This window comes from Lonchura striata, chromosome 23, assembly GCF_050655825.1.
Source record: "Lonchura striata isolate lonStrDom1 chromosome 23, ASM5065582v1, whole genome shotgun sequence".
In the NCBI taxonomy this organism is placed as follows: Eukaryota; Metazoa; Chordata; class Aves; order Passeriformes; family Estrildidae; genus Lonchura; species Lonchura striata.
In genome coordinates, this window is record NC_140725.1 from 1,066,917 (window position 1) to 1,082,730 (window position 15,814).

The 15,814-nt window shown below is 68.5% G+C and overlaps 2 protein-coding genes and 1 long non-coding RNA gene across 4 annotated transcripts; 2 read left to right on the forward strand and 1 right to left on the reverse strand.

Moving 5' to 3' along the window:
• The first annotated feature begins 128 nt into the window (after window positions 1–128).
• Window positions 129–3,613, forward strand: SLC30A2 (solute carrier family 30 member 2). The gene is made up of 8 exons (XM_021535012.4): window positions 129–971; window positions 1,105–1,304; window positions 1,543–1,689; window positions 1,951–2,104; window positions 2,204–2,360; window positions 2,537–2,642; window positions 2,725–2,859; window positions 3,414–3,613. The coding sequence occupies exons 1-8, from the start codon at window positions 922–924 to the stop codon at window positions 3,557–3,559; spliced, it is 1,095 nt and encodes a 364-aa protein (XP_021390687.1). The 5' UTR covers window positions 129–921; the 3' UTR covers window positions 3,560–3,613.
• A 414-nt stretch (window positions 3,614–4,027) lies between these two features.
• EXTL1 (exostosin like glycosyltransferase 1) lies at window positions 4,028–11,699 on the reverse strand. Of its 2 annotated transcripts, none has more exons than XM_085559548.1 (11): window positions 11,034–11,699; window positions 9,613–10,839; window positions 6,796–6,889; window positions 6,608–6,715; window positions 5,972–6,091; window positions 5,765–5,897; window positions 5,560–5,678; window positions 5,203–5,298; window positions 4,961–5,047; window positions 4,691–4,851; window positions 4,028–4,585 (listed from the first exon to the last, which is right to left on the reverse strand). In XM_085559548.1, the coding sequence occupies exons 2-11, from the start codon at window positions 10,536–10,538 to the stop codon at window positions 4,162–4,164; spliced, it is 2,268 nt and encodes a 755-aa protein (XP_085415674.1). In that variant the 5' UTR covers window positions 10,539–10,839; window positions 11,034–11,699; the 3' UTR covers window positions 4,028–4,161. The 2 variants fall into 2 exon arrangements, with proteins under 2 accessions (XP_085415674.1, XP_085415673.1); XM_085559547.1 differs by having other exon boundaries at window positions 4,028–4,600.
• Window positions 11,700–12,396: 697 nt separating this feature from the next.
• Window positions 12,397–15,741, forward strand: LOC146765508 (uncharacterized). The gene is made up of 2 exons (XR_014949896.1): window positions 12,397–15,104; window positions 15,206–15,741. It is a non-coding gene; the product is annotated as an uncharacterized LOC146765508 (long non-coding RNA).
• The last annotated feature ends 73 nt before the right edge of the window (window positions 15,742–15,814 follow it).

Here is a 15,814-nt window from a genome sequence, read left to right on the forward strand (position 1 = left end):
TGGGTGGTTTTTTGCTTCCTCGCCTCTCGCTCTCGGCTCGCCAGCCCCGCCGTGGGCACCGGGGATGGGTTTGCCGGGCTGGTGCCATCAGCGGTGTCCCTGCCAGCGCCCGGCGTGGCAGAGGGACACCTCCGGTGCAGCTCTTTAATTTCCAGCCTCATTAGCACCTCTGGCAGCCGCTCCTGGCCGCCCGCCCGGGATGTAACAGGTCGGCACCCGGCAGGATTTATCTCCTGGCGATGGGATGCCCTGTGCAGAGCTTGCCCTGGGCCGGAGATGTGGCACGGGGGGGCTGAGGATGCTCCAGACTGGGCCAGCCCCCGAAATGGGGATGGTCTCAGCATCGAGCCGCTGGTTTGCTGCTGACTGAGCTCAGAAATGCACCTCGGATGAAAAAAAACACACCATAAATGCAAAAGTACTCCATAAATGCTTTTCTCCTGCAAAAGCATGAGTCCTGCTCAGAGGGGCCAAGGGGAAACTGAGGCAGCATCCAGAGCTGAGCCCCAAGTGCAATTAGCCCCAGGGTAATTAACGCTGCTCGCCCAGGGCGGGGCAGGAGCCGCTGCTGTGGAGGGGGGTCCAGGCTCATCCATCCCGCGGCTGGATGGAAACTGGGGGGGTTCCAAAGCGGGGAGTGGGGTCACCGTGTGCCTTTGGAGGGGACAAGGGGACCTCCCATCCCCCTCTGCACCCAGCCCGGCTGTGCAGCTCCGGGGGGCGCTCGGGGCGGGGGTCCCAGAGCGATCCCCCCGCCCCAGCAGCAGCCCGGGCCGGGCTCCGCGGGCGCTTTGCAGCCGGCTGGGCCGTCCCTCCTCCAGCCGGGATTTGCACACGAATCCCGGCTCTTCACACGAGCCAAGGCCACCGGCTGCCCCGGCGCCGGCCGCACGCCGGGGTCACCCCCCGGCCCGGAGGAGGATGGCAGCCGGCGACGAGAAGCGGCGCCTCCTGAGCGAGGGCACCGGCGGGTACGGGGGTGCCGGGGGGCTGGGGGCGCCGTGCCCCCGCTGCTGTGCCGATCCCGAGCGGGGCCGGGCCGGGGGGGAGCAGCGGGGGTCCAGCCCGCCGGCCGAGGTGCCGCAGCTCCCCTTTGGGCGGCAGGAGCTCCGCGGGGGCCGCGCACAAGGACGGGCAGGGCGCGGCGCAGGGCCAGGAGCCCGCCCTGGAGCTGGGCACACGGCGCGGCCGGCACTGCCACCCGCGGGGGGACGGCGGCCACCCCGGCCAGCAGCGGCGGGCACGCAGGAAGCTCTACCTGGCCGCTGGCATCTGCCTCTTCTTCATGGTGGGCGAAGCCGTGGGTGAGTGCTGGGCGCCCGCTGCGCTGGGGTCCCCGTGGGGTCACCCCGAGTGGCTGCCCGGAGCCCCTCTTGTCCCGATTCCCCGCTGGGGGTGCGGCCAGAGCTCCCCGTTGGCTTTCTGTGGGTCACGACACCCCCTGTGGCACGGGGGGTGCTGATCCGTGCCCAGCTCGGGGCAGGACCGCTGCCGTGTCCCCCCGTGTCCCCCCGATGTGCCCCCGATGTGCCGTGTCCGCAGGCGGGTACCTGGCACACAGCCTGGCCATCCTGACGGACGCTGCCCACCTGCTGACGGACTTTGCCAGCATCATGATCAGCCTCTTTGCGCTCTGGGTGTCCTCACGGCCCCCCACCAAAACCATGAACTTCGGATGGCACCGGGCAGGTAACGCGGTGGCACCGTCCCGGGGATGCCAGCGGGGCACCCCAGGGCGCCCTCCCCGTGTGGCCCAGGGGCTTCGGGGTGCCCTGAGGGGCCTGGGGAGCCCTGGCACAGTCCTGGCACCACGAACAAGGCAAGGCAGAGGCGCTGCCAGCCCAGGGCAAGGAGCGTCCCGGGGGTGGGCGCCGGGTGCCCGGGCGCTGCTGGGGAGGGTGCTCGGCATGGCACGGCAGCGGGGCAGCGACCTGGGGCTTCTCTCCGCAGAGATCCTGGGGGCCCTGCTCTCCGTGCTCTCCATCTGGGTGGTGACGGGGGTCCTGGTCTACCTGGGGGCGCAGCGCCTGCTCTCGGGGGACTACGACATCGAGGGCGGGGTCATGCTCATCACCTCGGCCTGCGCCGTGGCCGTCAACATCGTGTACGTGGGGGTACGGGGCTCCGGGGGTGCGGGACCCCTGCCCTCCCGGGGGAGCCCCTCCCTGAGCCCCCCGGGGTGTCAGCGGTGCCCTGCCCGCAGGATGGGGGTGGCTCTGCACCAGACGGGGCACGGGCACAGCCACGGGGCGGGCGGCGAGCCGCCCAACGCCAGCGTCCGCGCCGCCTTCGTGCACGTGGTGGGCGACCTGCTGCAGAGCCTCGGCGTCCTCATCGCCTCCTACATCATCTTCTTCAAGGTCTGGGGGTGCTGGGGGCCCAGGGGGTGCTGGGGACACGGGACAGAGGCTCCAGACAGGCACAGGGCGGGCAGAGAGGGCAGCGTGCCCGCCCTGCCGGCCCCGGTGGGGCTTTGGGGTGAGCTGGTGGTGCCGCAGGGGTCTCACCCCCTCCCACCCCCTCCCACCTTCCCCAGCCCGAGTACAAGTACGTGGATCCCATCTGCACCTTCCTCTTCTCGGCGCTGGTGCTGGGGACGACGCTGACCATCCTCCGGGACGTCCTCCTCGTCCTCATGGAGGGTAGGGACCCCCGGGGGGCAGCGGGGTCACCCACGGGTGCCGTGGGCGCCGTCCCGCGGCTGCCACGGCTCTGCCTCCGCAGGGACCCCCCGAGGGGTGGAGTTCAACGCCGTGCGGGACACGCTGCTGGCGGTGCGGGGCGTGGAGGCCGTGCACAGCCTGCACATCTGGGCTCTGACGGCGGCGCAGCCGCTGCTCTCGGTGCACATCGCCATCAGTGAGTGGCACAACGAGGGGACGGGGCCACAGGGAGTGGCACAGTGGGGGGACAGAGACACAGGGAGTGTCACAGTGTGGGGACAGAGCCATCAGGGAGTGTCACAGTGTGGGGACAGGGCCACAGGGAGTGGCACAGTGGGGGGACAGAGCCACAGGGAGTGGCACAGTGTGGGGACAGGGCCATCAGTGAGTGGCACAACGAGGGGACAGAGCCATCAGGGAGTGTCACAGTGTGGGGACGGGGCCACCAGGGAGTGTCACAGTGGGGGGACAGAGCCATCAATGAGTGGCACAGTGGGGGGACAGAGCCACAAGGAGTGTCACAATGTGGGGACGGGGTGTCAGGGCCACCAGTGAGTATCACCACGAGGGGACAGAGCCACAGTGAGTATCACAGTGGGGGGACAGAGCCACAGTGAGTGTCACAGTGGGGGGACAGAGCCACAGTGAGTGTCACAGTGGGAGGACAGGGCCACCAGCGAGTGTCACGGTGCTGGGCAGGGAGGGTCGGGGTTCCCCCCACCCCCACATCCCCGGCTTTTCCCCTGGCAGACGCGGCTGCCAGCGCGCAGGAGGTGCTGGAGGAGGCCAGCTCCCGGCTGCAGGGCGCCTTCCGCTTCCACAGCACCACCATCCAGGTGGAGAGCTACTCCGAGGAGATGCGGGACTGCCGGGAGTGCCAGCCCCCCCGCGACTGACCCGCGCCCGGGGCTGTTCACGTGCGGCAAATAAAGCAGAGCTCAGGGCGGTGAGGGGGATGTTGGCTCTGGGTGTTATCTCCGCTATCTGTAGGAGCCAAGGACAGACCCGGGGCTGTGGCAGTGTGAGTGTGGCTGCTGGAGGCCGCCTAATATTCCGTGTTTCTATTCCGCTGGGAGGAGAGCCAGCTGAACGCTCCTTTTCCCTTCTCCTCCACGAGGCAGGGAGCGCTGGGCTGCGCAGGGACCGCGGGGACCCAGCTGGAGCGAGGGAGGGAGGTCACGCACAGCTCTTATCGCTCCTCTGTTTGCCCTGGGGGAGGTGAAGGACTCTCCCTGCCCGCAGGGCCGGGGGGGCTGCCCGGGTTATTCCCGTGGTGCCGACGGCAGAAGCGTTGGAGCACCCAAAAGCTGCTGCTCCCAGCGCTCCCGGTGCTCCCCCCGCACCCCACAGCCACCACCCGGATCTGCCTCTCCCCCCTCCTTTATTGCACTGCTAAAAGCCGGTAACGAGTAAAACCCCGTCAGCAGCCAGCCCGCTCCCGGGGGGCTCCGTGCCCCGGGAGCGCCGCACCGGGAGCCGGCCCCGACCCCGGCGGCCCTCACGGCCTCTCCAGGCTCGGGTACTTCTTGCGCAGGACGGACACCTGGTCCTTGAAGAGGACGGGGTCGAGGCGCAGCTGGGAGGACACCAGGGGCATGTAGCCAAACCAGTCGGCCAACTGGTTGAGGCAGTCCTGCCGCTGGGAGAAGCGCCGCGGCCCGGCCGTGCCCCCCGCCCGGGCAGCGGCGGGGTGCGGGGGGCTCCTCTGCCCGGGCGGGGGGGTCCCCGCAGCCCCATCGCTGCACCCCTCCTGCTGCGCCACCCCCTCCTTGTGCTGCTTGCGCTGGGTCACCTTGATGGGTGGCAGCTTGGTGACAGCGGCCACCAGGACGTTCATCAGGATGTCCTCGCAGGCGGCCAGCCCGTCCACCAGCTCCCGCAGCCCCGCCGGCAGGTACTCGGTGAAGAGGCTGTGGTAGTACCTGCGGGAGAACGGGCTGAGGGGCAGGATGGGCGAGCCCCCGGCCCCGCAGCTCCCCCGGCCCCGCAGCCTCCCCGGCCCCCGCAGCCCCGGCCCGGCCGGGTACCTGTGGTAGAAGGCGGCGGCCGTGAGGACCATGGAGAGCTCGTTGGTCCATTTGGAGGTGTAGCCCCAGCGCCCCTGCTCGGGGTCCCAGAAGTGGCTCTGCGTGGGGAAGCCCACGATGCGCTCGGGGAAGCTGCGCCACACCGAGAAGGCGAAGTCCACCTGGCACACGGCATGGGCACGGTGTCACCCACCGCGGGGACCTGCAGGACGCGGGGACAGCCCCGTGCTGACCCCCGAGCCTCCCAGGGAGCCGGGGCCGTGGCCTCACCTCGCTGGTGGAGAGGCTGGTGTCCTCGTCCAGGCTCAGCACCGCGTCCGTCTGGATGGCCCCGAAGGGGAAGAAGCGGTCGCTGAGCTGCGGAGGGAGGAGGGGCAGGTTGGTGCCGTGGGGTGCCTGTTCTAGCCCCCTGCCCGTTCCCTGGTCCCCTCCTGTGTCCCTGGTCCCTCCTGTGTCCCTGTTCCTGATCCCTGCCCATGTCCCTGGTCCCCTCCCGTGTCCCTGTCCCTCACCTTCCTCCTGCCCTGGACGATGCTCAGAGGCACGCTGCTCTGGGGCCATTTCCAGCTCGGGGGTGGTGGCTTCTCGCAGCTCCACAGGACCACGATCTGCAAGGGGCAGGAGAGGTGTGGCTGGAGGGGTTTGGTGAATTCTGTGTTCCAAACCGTCTCGTGGCAGTTCGGCCCAGGATAAACCCCCAGCGGTCCCACCCCTGCCCCAGAGGGCTGCAGACCTGGCCCTGCCTACCCGAAGGTGACACCACCAGGCATCCCCTCCACCCCCAAACCCAAACTCCATCCTGCAGGACCCAGCCCCGCCATCCCGCGGGATCCCTGCGAGCTGCAGACGCGGGACTCGGCTCCTCGCACCTGGGCGCAGTGCTGGGATCCAGACACGGCTTGGATGAGCCTGAGCAGGGGCTGCGACAGCGACCCTGCTTGCGAGGCCGCCCGGATGAAAGCCGTGAACTTCTTGGAGGGGCTGTAGCCTGAAGAAAAGGGTGGGGAAGGGAAAGGAGAGGTGTTGGGCACAGCTCGAGTCTGCCGTGCTCGGCCGGGGCAGGCAGGATCCTACCGTGGTGCAGGTAGTAGAAGGGAAAATCCCCGAGGTGGGTGGAGAATTCGGGCAGGACCAGGAGCCCCCCGGGCAGCGCGTTCCAGAGGAAGCGGGAGCGGGAGCGGTGCGGAGACAGGCGGTCCTTGATGATCTGCCAGAGGCAGAGCGATGCTCCCAAATGCGACCCCGGCAGCCGGGGAGGGGCGTTCGGGGTGGGGGGCTCACCTCCAGCGTGGTGTGCACGATCTTGTCCACCGAGGAGAAGTAGGCATCCCACAGGAACTGGGTCTGCTGCTGGAAGGCCAGCACGCGCTCCGGGTGGATGCAGCGCACGGCGGACGGGATCTGGGCCGGGGGAGCAGCGGGGTGCTCAGCTCAGCCTCCCCCCGCCCGGGCTCCTCGCCTCTGTCCCCCCCGGCTGTCCCAGCCATCCCACGGGTGTGCCACCCTCCTCCTGCGGGGCTGCGCTTCCTCTCCCTGGGGCAGGATGGGGCCCGGGATTCCCAAGGGTTTGTGCCCGGGAAGATCCTGCCCCCCTTCACCCCGAGATGAACAACGCCCTGGGACTGCAGCGGGAGCGGGACCCCCGTTCCAGGCTGGGTCAGACCCTCCACAGGAGCACTGCCAGGCTCACCCCCACGCTTGGCTGGGGGCTCCACCACCACTGGCATTGGGACTGGGGGTCTGGTGGCTCTGGGATCTGGGATTTGGGTCTGTGGCTTTGGGACTGGGGGTCTGATGGCTCTGGGATCTGGGACTGGGGGTCTGGTGGCTCTGGGATCTGGGACTGGGGGTCTGGTGGCTCTGGGATCTGGGACTGGGGTCTGGTACCCAGCATGGGGCAGGATCTGGGCCCGGTACCTGCAGCAGGAGCCTCTCGCTGCCCACCACAGCAGCTTTGCCCCAGTCGATGGCCTCGGCGAAGGGCAGCTCCCAGCCGTCACTCAGCAGCACCGGGATGCAGGCGGCCTGTGGAGGGACCCCGCAGGCTGGGACAGAGCCCCCGGGCCCCGGCGAAGGGATCCCCCATCCCCCTGGCCACCCCGTACCTGCAGAGCCTCGAGGAAGCGGAAGGAGCCCAGGCGCCTGCCCCGGGGCACGATGCAGAAGGTGGAGTTGTGCAGCAGCTCCTGGTAGTCAAACCTGGCGTGGGAGATGGGGTGGGGGTCAGGCATGGCCCCCTCCCCTCCTGTGACATCCCACAGGTGCTGCTGGCACCTGCCAGGTGTGGAGCCAACCCAGGGCAGTGCTAGAGTCACTTTGGATTGATTTTGCCTCTGAACATCCCTGGATTTGTGGGAGCAGAGATCTCCTGGGTGCTGCAGGGATGGATCTGGGCATCCCTTAAAGAGGAGGGCGGTCAGGAAGGGACCCCAGTGCCCTTTGAAGACACGACCCAGCTCTTCCCACCCTCCAGCAATGACACCTCACACAAAGCCACCACCCAAACCCCCGAGCCCGAAACTGCGGCGGCTCCCGTGCCGTGCCCAGGCTTGCTGGGCAGGACCGGCCCTGCCTGCCCTGGCAGCGTTCGGGGGGGGCAGTGGGTGCCGGCAGCGCGGCCCCCCCGGCCCTGGGGCTCTCAAAGCCCCTTCTGTGCCTCGCTGGGGAGAGGCTCGGCCGCTGCCGGGTCCCTGCGGCCGCGCCGGAAAATCCAATATTGACTTTAGGTCGGGACAGACCCCGTCTGTTCCTGCCCGCGGGGAGGGGCAGCCGGTCCCGGATGGGCTGGGGGGGATTCGCACGGTCCAGCCGAGTGGCTGGGAGGCCAAAAAGAGCCCCTGCAGTGTGTCGGTGCCAGGAGGAAGGGTGCCCCTGCGGTGGCTGGGTGCTGGTGCCAGGCTGGGAGTTGAGGCTGTGTTACCCCCGTGGGTGCCGGAGCACTCTGGCACGTCCCAGCGCTCCGGCATGTGGGAAATCAGCCCCGATGCCAAGGCACAGAGTTTCACAATAAAATCTGCCTCTGGATGAACCTCCCCAAGGTCTCCAAAGGATGCCAAAACCTTTGACCCGTTAACGCTCAAACTCCCGGCCGGGAGGGGTGACAGCGCCCAGATCCCGCACGAAACCTCAGCAGCGACAGCCACATCCCCGGGACCAGACCCGGCTGCCACCTCTCCTCGGGGACCCCGAACCCTGCCGTGACCCCCGGCAGCTCCGGGGGCCGGCTGGGCAGCGGGACCGGGCCGGGGGGCCGGCGGCGGGCGCGGTGGGGCGGCTGGCGCCGGCCGGGCTGCGGGGCCGAGGGCTCCCGCTGGAAACGCTCCGCTCCCGACGCGCTGCGGTTTCCGGGCGATCGCCGTCAGGGCTTCCTTGTTTTGTCAGGAGCCGCGCTCCCTTCGCCAGGCCCCTCCGCGGCTCCGGCCGGGCACGGTGCCACCGGCAGCGGCGGCTCCGCAGAGCCTTTCCCAGCCCGCGCTGACTGCTCCGAACGCGGGGCAGCGGGGCCACAAGCCGCCCTTTATCCCAGAACAGACCCGGCTTGTTTGGGGCACGAGGAGGAGGATGGAGCACCCAGCAGAGCCTTCCTCCGCTCCCCCGGCTGCCGGCGCCGTGCCAGCACCCAACGCGCCGGGTGACCGGGGCCGCCGGGGTCCCGCTCTGTGCCCTCCCCGGGCAGGAGGGCACCGGTCCCCGCGGGAGCTCGGGCAGAGCTGGCCCTGCGGTGACACCGATGGCTTTGTGGGTCCCACAGGGACGAGCAGGGTGGCGGGGGCTCGGGGTCACACGCGAGCACGCTGCCGCGTGTTCCCCGTGGATCCGCCGGCCAAAGCCGTCCTGGGAGAGGTGCAAATCTCGCTGTGTTTGCAAACAGCATTAGGGGATTACCTGGCTGGGCGGATGGGGGGAATTCTCCTCCCGCTGCCCCTTGGCACAGCGTGGGGCTGACCTTGGGCCCCCCTGTCCTGCCAACGCCCCTGTCCTGAGATGCCCCATCCCAAAGAGACTTGGCCACGAGTGCTGACCCTGCTGGGCTGGTGGCACCTCCAGACAGGGCCATGTGGTGCCTGACCCATCCCAAAGCCCCGGCTAATCCCAGTGCCAGCACCCCAGCTCCACTTTTACCTCCCAGCACCTCCTAAGATGCTTTGAGGATGATGCCCAGCGTGGCCTCTCCCCATCTGCTCTCCAGCTGAGTGGCTGGGGGATGTCCCCAGGCAGTGGGATGGGGACCTGCCTGTTGTCTGCGGGATGGGCTCTGTGTTTACCGGCCCTGGATTCGGCAGCTGGTGGGGGGTCCCAAGTAGTCGGATGGGGAGGTGAGGAGCTGGCATGTGTCTCTATAGGATGGAACCCCTAAACTCACAGAACTTCGTACCCTCAATTTTTCCACCGGTGTGTCTATCCCACGCTGCTGCCGCCGTGCTCATTTGTGATGGGGGATGCAGGGGAACCCCCACCCACAGCCACCAGTTAAGCTCGGGGCTGCCCACACTGGGACACCCACAGACCCGCCAGTTTTGTGGGATTTTCAGTGGAGCCAGTGATGGGGGGGGGATGTTTCGGGCTCATCTCCAAGAGAAACGTTTATGTTGGGGGAGAGCGGGAGGGGGGAGAAGAAAAGCGTCATTCATCAGCGTTGGGAAAAAGGGAAATCGTATTAGAGGCGGTGGCAGCGATTGCAGATAAGAGCCGCTCTCGGCAGATTACTCCAACTTTAATACAGAGCAGGAAAGCCCTGAGCAGTCAGCGCCTCGCTCCCCACCGTGCAATGAAACCCTCATCCCCCTCAGGAGAACCCAAAACTTCCCTCTCCGGAGGTCCAGGTGCCACGGACGGTCAGAGCTGCACCCCGCAGAGAGGCAGGAACATTTGTGGGGTGCCCCCTCTACCCCAGACCCCCCTTCCCCCCATCTCCGACTCACCTTTCGTAGTCGACGTTGTCCTTGTCACAGCGCGTGTCCTTGTGCTTCTCCCAGTCCTTGCCGTGCTTGCAGGTGGTGAGGGAGATGATGTCCTTCCCGTTGTGGATGTGGTGCAGCGCGTTCCTCGTGCCGGAGCCGATGCCGGTCAGGTACCGCTTCCCCTTGAACACCAGCAGGTATTTCTTTTTGGGGGGCAGCGAGCCCCGGCGCAGCCGGCCGCCGCGCTGCGGGTGCTCCCTGGGGAACAGAGGGATGGAGACGTCGAAGCCGGGTCGGAAGCCGCGCGTGTCGAAGCTGGCTTTGGCCAGGATGGCCTGGCCGCTGTCGAAGCCCAGCTCGCCGCTGTAGCCGGGCCAGGTGCCCGAGTAGAGGTTGAAGATGAGGTGGTTGCGGCCGCCGTTCCAGAGCGGGAAGCCGCGGATTTTCTCATCCACGTCCCGCACGTAGTGGCCCGAGAGGTGGTCGCGGTCCAGCGTGTCGATGCCGAGCACGAACAGACAGGCTTCCTCGGGCTTCAGCGTGTGGTAGCGGGAGCGCTCGATGGAGCTGAGGATTTTGCTGTAGGTCTCCGAGACGGGCTGGCCCCGCTCCTGGGGGTAGGTGAACACTTTGAAGCCGTGCCTCTCGCACCTGGAGAGGTCGAAGCAGGTTTCCATCCGGCATCTGCTGCTCCTGGAGCCGCTCAGCCACGCCGCCCGCCGCTCCCGGGGGGACAGCGGGGAAGGGTCCCCATCCCTCTGCAGCTCCTCGGGGTCCGCGAAGCTTTGGAGGAGGGAGCGATCCGTCCAGCGGGGCCAGCTCCTCCGGGCTTCTGCTTTCCTCCCGGAAAAGAAAGCGAAACGGCGCAGCTGATCCCCTCCAAAGAAGAAAAGCAGGAGCCAAGAGGCAAGGAAAGTCAGGAAAATGTATTTCTTCCTGGTCTGCATAGGTTCACATGCAGCCCCAGCTCCTCATCGGGCTCAGGTGGGTGCCAGAGTCCGGTCAGAGGCTCCCAGCCCCGAGTGGGTGGTGGGACGGCTCCTGGCCCAGGTACTGTCCTGTGTCCTTGCAGTCTGTGACAATGCCACTTTCCGCCCGCTCTGCCCAGGGCTGCGCTGGCTTTCTCGGGACCGTCCCGGTGTCTGGCCGCAGAGCAGAGCCCGGTGCCCCGGTGTCCCAGCCGCTCACTTCTCCGGGCCCCCGAGCCGCGACAATGACATTTCCATCGCTTGACCCAGCTTCAAATCCCTGGAGAAAGGGAGAGGTCGCGTCGTCACCGTCCTGTCGCCGCCAACTGTGTCACCACAAGTGGCTCCACACATCCCTGCGGCGGGACTCCCCTCCCAGCTCCCTTGGGAATAAAACCCTGGGAATAAACCCTCCCGCAGCCGCCGGAGCCCCCCTCTCTCCCCTGCCCCTTCCCTGCCCGGTGCCCCCGTTACCTTCGGGGACTCGCGGCCCCGGCTGGGTGTCGGGCCGCCGTGTCCCGGAGCACCGATCGCCGGCTGCCCGCGGCTCCGGGCTGCATCCCCGGCCGGGGAAGGCGGCGGAGCAGCCGCCGAGCCGCCCCGCCGGGCTCCCGGTGCGCGGCCGGGCGGGAGGCTCCGCACAGCCTCGCTCCCGGGGCTGGGGCGCTGGCGTGTGCGTCCCCCTTGCCACCTTGTCCGTCTGTCCCTGCGCTGGGCTCTCTGTCCCCGTGTCCCCCCGGTGTCTGTCCAAGACCCCGGCTGCTCTCCGCTGTCCTCCTGTCCCTCCCGGGACTGGTGTCCCTTGTCCGTCTGTCTGTCTCGTCCGGGGCTAACCGCCCCGCTGTCCCCTGCCCGCTTCAGAACTGGCTATGCCCTGTCCGTCTGTCTACCCGGGACTGCGTGTCCCCTGTCCCCTCCCAGATCTGGCTGTCCCTCGCCCGTCCGTGTGTCTGTCCCGCCCAGGGCTGGCTGTCCCGCGTTCCCTCCGGGAGCTGGCAGCGCGCGGTCCGCCTGTCAGTGCCGGCGGGGCTGGCTGTGCCCCTGCCGGTGTGGCTGTCCCCGTGTCCGTGTCCGTGTCCGTGTCCGTGTCCGTGTCCGTGTCCGTGTCCGTGTCCCCCCGCGCCCCACGTGCCCCCCCGCCCGCATTTGCCACACGGCGCCCGGCCCCGCCCCCTCCGCGCCGCGCCCCGCCCCCGGCCTCCCATTGGCTGCCGGCCCACGGGATGGGCGTGTCCGTGCCATTGGCCACGCCCACCGGGGCTCTCGGGGGGCCGGGGCTGAGCGGGGACCGACCCCGACCCCCGTGTCCCCCTGTCCCCATGTCCCTGTGTCCCTCTGTCCCCATGGACCCCTGTCCCCATGGACCCATGGACCCCTGTCCCCACGGACCCCTGTCCCCGTGTCCCCATGGACCCCTGTCCCCATGGACCCCTGTCCCCATGGACCCCTGTCCCCGTGTGCCCATGGACCCCTGTCCCCGTGTCCCCCTGTCCCCATGTCCCTGTGTCCCCATGGACCCCTGTCCCCCTGTCCCCACGGACCCCTGTCCCCACGGACCCCTGTCCCCATGTGCCCATGGACCCCTGTCCCCGTGTCCCCATGGACCCCTGTCCCCACGGACCCCTGTCCCCGTGTCCCCATGGACCCCTGTCCCCGTGTCCCCATGGATCCCTGTCACCATGGACCCCTGTCCCTGTGTCCCCCTGTCCCCGTGTCCCCAAGGACCCTTGTCCCCCTGTCCCCATGGACCCCTGTCCCCTGTCCCCATGGATCCCTGTCCCCATGGACCCCTGTCCCCGTGTCCCCATGGATCCCTGTCCCCACGGCCCCCTGTCCCCGTGTCCCCATGGACCCCTGTCCCCATGGATCCCTGTCCCCATGGACCCCTGTCCCCATGGACTCATGTCCCTGTGTCCCCGTGTCCCCCTGTCCCCGTGTCCCCATGTCCACCCGTTCCCGTGTCCCCCTGTCCCTGTGTCCCCCTTGTGTCCCCCCGTGTCCCGGGGGCAGCGATAGGGTGCCAGCCCAGCTCAGAGTGGGGAGTCAGGAGCAGGAGCCAAGCAGGAACGTGGCCCGAGTTAATCCCGTTACGGACGGTCCCTGTGCTCACCGTGAGCCCGGTGTGGGGGTCCCCGCAGAACCAGGACCCCGGGGTTCCCCCGTGAGCCCCCCAGCGCCCTGGGCTCAGCCTGAAGCAAGAGCAGGCTGTCCCCAAACAACCCCCCGAGCTGTCGCTGTCACCTCCACCCAGGACCCTCTCCCAGGGTGGCTTTGCCGGGGTAATTTGGGGGTGCTGGGGGGGCTGACCCCGTTCCCCGAGCCGGGCGTGGGCTGGGCCCGGCAGCACGGACAGGTCGGGGCTCGTCTCTCCCGCCCCGTCCCGGCATCCGCGGCCACGGCAGCCGCCCTCGCCCTGCCCCGCCGGCCGGGCAAGCCGGGACCGGAGCGCTGGATGCCGGCCACGGGTGTGACAGCCCGGCCGGCCCCCGCCTGCGGCTCCTCGGTGCCTGAGAGCACGGGCTGCGGTCCCCTGTCCTGCCCCAGCCCCGGGGGACACAGCCAGTGGCAATCCCGGCGCTCTGTCCGGCGCCCAGCGCGTGCCTCAGTTTCCCCAGTCACCCACGGGAGCCTGGAGTGGGGCTGTGAGTGTGGGAGCTTGGTAGAGACGGTTTTCACCAAATCTTTGGGGATTTGTTTGCCAGCCTGGCTGGCTCGGCCCCGCAGGGAATTAATCCCCGGCCGCAGAGGGGATTACTGGGGACCGGGGCTGCTTTAGCTCCAGAAAGAGGATTAAGGAAAGGACAGGGAACGTGGGGATGGGCAGTGGGAGCCCCAGAGCACCGCTGGCCTCTGGGGGGGACAAGGGGACAGTCCTGGGGACAGGAACTCGGCTGGGTCCTGTCCTGGTGCCACTGGGAGCTGTGGTTTTATAGTTGGTGTCCTGTACTGGTGTCACTGGGAGCTGTGGTTTTTTGGTTGGTGTCCTGCACTGGTGTCACTGGGAGCTGTGGTTTTTTGGTTGGTGTCCTGTACTGGTGTCACTGGGAGCTGTGGTTTTTTGGTTGGTGTCCTGCACTGGTGTCACTGGGAGCTGTGGTTTTTTGGTTGGTGTCCTGTCCTGGTGTCACTGGGAGCTGTGGTTTTTTGGTTGGTGTCCTGTACTGGTGTCACTGGGAGCTGTGGTTTTTTGATGGTGACACCGGGAGCTGTGTCCTGTACTGGTGGCTACTGGGAGCTGAAGTCCAGGGGCACGGGAGGCACTGGGAGCCGTGGGGCAGAGTTCACTGGGGCGTACTGGGAGCTGTGACCCGCTGTACTGGTGGGTGCGGGCAGGGGGATACTGGGAGCCACTGGGAGCTGGGAGGGCACAGAGGGAAACTTGGAGCTGGGAGAGCCCTGGAAGCTTGGGCGGGGCACTGGAGCTGCAGAGGAGCTCGGGCTGGGGGCACTGGGAGCTTTTGGGCTGGAACTGGGAGGCACTGGGAGCTGCGGGGAGCAGTGGGAACTGGGAGCTGGGGGTCAGCGGGAACTGGGGGACAACTGGGAGCTGCGATGGAGGCTGGGGGCGCTGGGGGAGCGCTGGGAGCTGCAGGGACTGGGAAGCGCTCCGGGCACTGGGAAGCGCTGGGGTCTGTAGTCCAGCTGCGCGTACTGGGAGCTGTGGTCCGGACCGGGGCCATACTGGGAGATGCGGTCCCTAGCCGGGGCCATACTGGGAGGTGTGGTCCGGGGTCGGGGCCATACTGGGAGCTGTGGTCCGGGCCGGGGCCATACTGGGAGGTGTGGTCCCGGGCCAGGGTCATACTGGGAGGTGTGGTCCGGGGTCGGGGCCATACTGGGAGGTGTGGTCCCGGACCGGGGCCATACTGGGAGGTGTGGTCCGGGGCCGGGGCCATACTGGGAGGTGTGGTCCGGGGCCGGGGCCATACTGGGAGGTGTGGTCCGGGCTCCCAGCGCGTACTGGGAGGTGTGGTCCGGGGTCGGGGCCATACTGGGAGGTGTAGTCCGGTGCCGGGGCTATACTGGGAGCTGTAGTCCGGACCGGGGCCATACTGGGAGGTGTAGTCCGGGCTCCCAGCGCATACTGGGAGGTGTGGTCCCGGGCCATACTGGGAGGTGCGGTTCCCAGCCCCGGGCGCTGCTGGAAGCTGTAGTTGGGCGCTGCGGGGTGCGGGGTCCCGTCCCTGGGGGTGCCAGGGGGTGCCCCCCTCTGCCGGGGGGACAGGACCCGCAGCAGGGTGCCCGTGCAGGAGGAACGGGGCGATCTCACCCCCGAGCAGCCCCCAGGGGCTGTGCCCCGGGAATGCCAGGGCAGGGGGGGCACTGGGGGTCGCTGCGGTCGCTGCCCGGGCTCTGGGCAATGGCAGAGGGGTGGGCAAAGGAGGAGGGAGCGGGTCGGGGTCCCTGGGGGGGGGGACAGGCGCTGACCGCGTGTCTCCGGCCAGGCTCGGCTGCGGCGGCATGGGGGGGATGCTGGCGCTGCCCCCGGGGCAGGGACCCCACCAGGTGGGCTGCACGGATGTCATGGTGGGCAACACGCGGCAGGTACGGGGATGGGCACAGCGATAAATGGGCACAGGGACATGCTTCCAGGTGGCTGCGGCCAGCTGGTTTTGGACGTGGCCACCATCCTCTGTGTCCCTCAGGGGCTCTTCCTCCGCCTCTTCTACCCGTGCCTGCCCCGGGCAGGGGCCACGGAGCCGCTTTGGGTCCCTCGCCCCGAGTACTGCGGGGGCCTGGCCGATGCCGCCCTCGGCCGCCGCTGGTGCTCCACCCTGCTCGGTGTAGGGCTGTGGGATGGGATGGGATGGGATGGGATGATGGGATGGGATGGGACGGGACGGGATGGGATGGGATGGGATGGGATGGGATGATGGGATGGGATGATGGGATGGGATGGGACGGGACGGGATGGGATGGGATGGGATGGGATGGGATGGGATGGGATGGGATGGGATGATGGGATGGGATGATGGGATGGGATGATGGGATGGGATGGGACGGGACGGGATGGGATGGGATGGGATGGGATGGGATGGGATGGGATGGGATGGGATGGGATGGGAAGCAGCCCAGCCGGGCTGTGCAGCACGGAGAGCGGCGCTGCTGCCCACAGGGACGCGCTGGCAGCGGCAGTAAAGCTTTGGAGGCGCCGGCAGCACATCCCGGGCCACGGCGGGGATGTCACGGGTGCTTTTTGCGGCGTGTCCGGCCCTCGGCCGTGCCGAGGAAGGGCTGGAGCCGGGGGAGCTGCA

Bases quoted from the DNA above. Each gene is read 5' to 3' on its own strand.
- SLC30A2 (XM_021535012.4), top strand. From the start codon at position 922: ATGGCAGCCGGCGACGAGAAGCGGCGCCTCCTGAGCGAGGGCACCGGC. The intron at 1,690-1,950 runs GTAACGCGGTGG...TTCTCTCCGCAG, and splicing joins CTTCGGATGGCACCGGGCAG to AGATCCTGGGGGCCCTGCTC. The intron at 2,361-2,536 runs GTCTGGGGGTGC...CACCTTCCCCAG, and splicing joins CCTACATCATCTTCTTCAAG to CCCGAGTACAAGTACGTGGA.
- EXTL1 (XM_085559547.1), bottom strand. From the start codon at position 10,538: ATGCAGACCAGGAAGAAATACATTTTCCTGACTTTCCTTGCCTCTTGG. The intron at 5,898-5,971 runs GTGAGCCCCCCA...TGCCTCTGGCAG, and splicing joins TCGTGCACACCACGCTGGAG to ATCATCAAGGACCGCCTGTC. The intron at 5,679-5,764 runs GTAGGATCCTGC...CCTTTTCTTCAG, and splicing joins CTTCTACTACCTGCACCACG to GCTACAGCCCCTCCAAGAAG.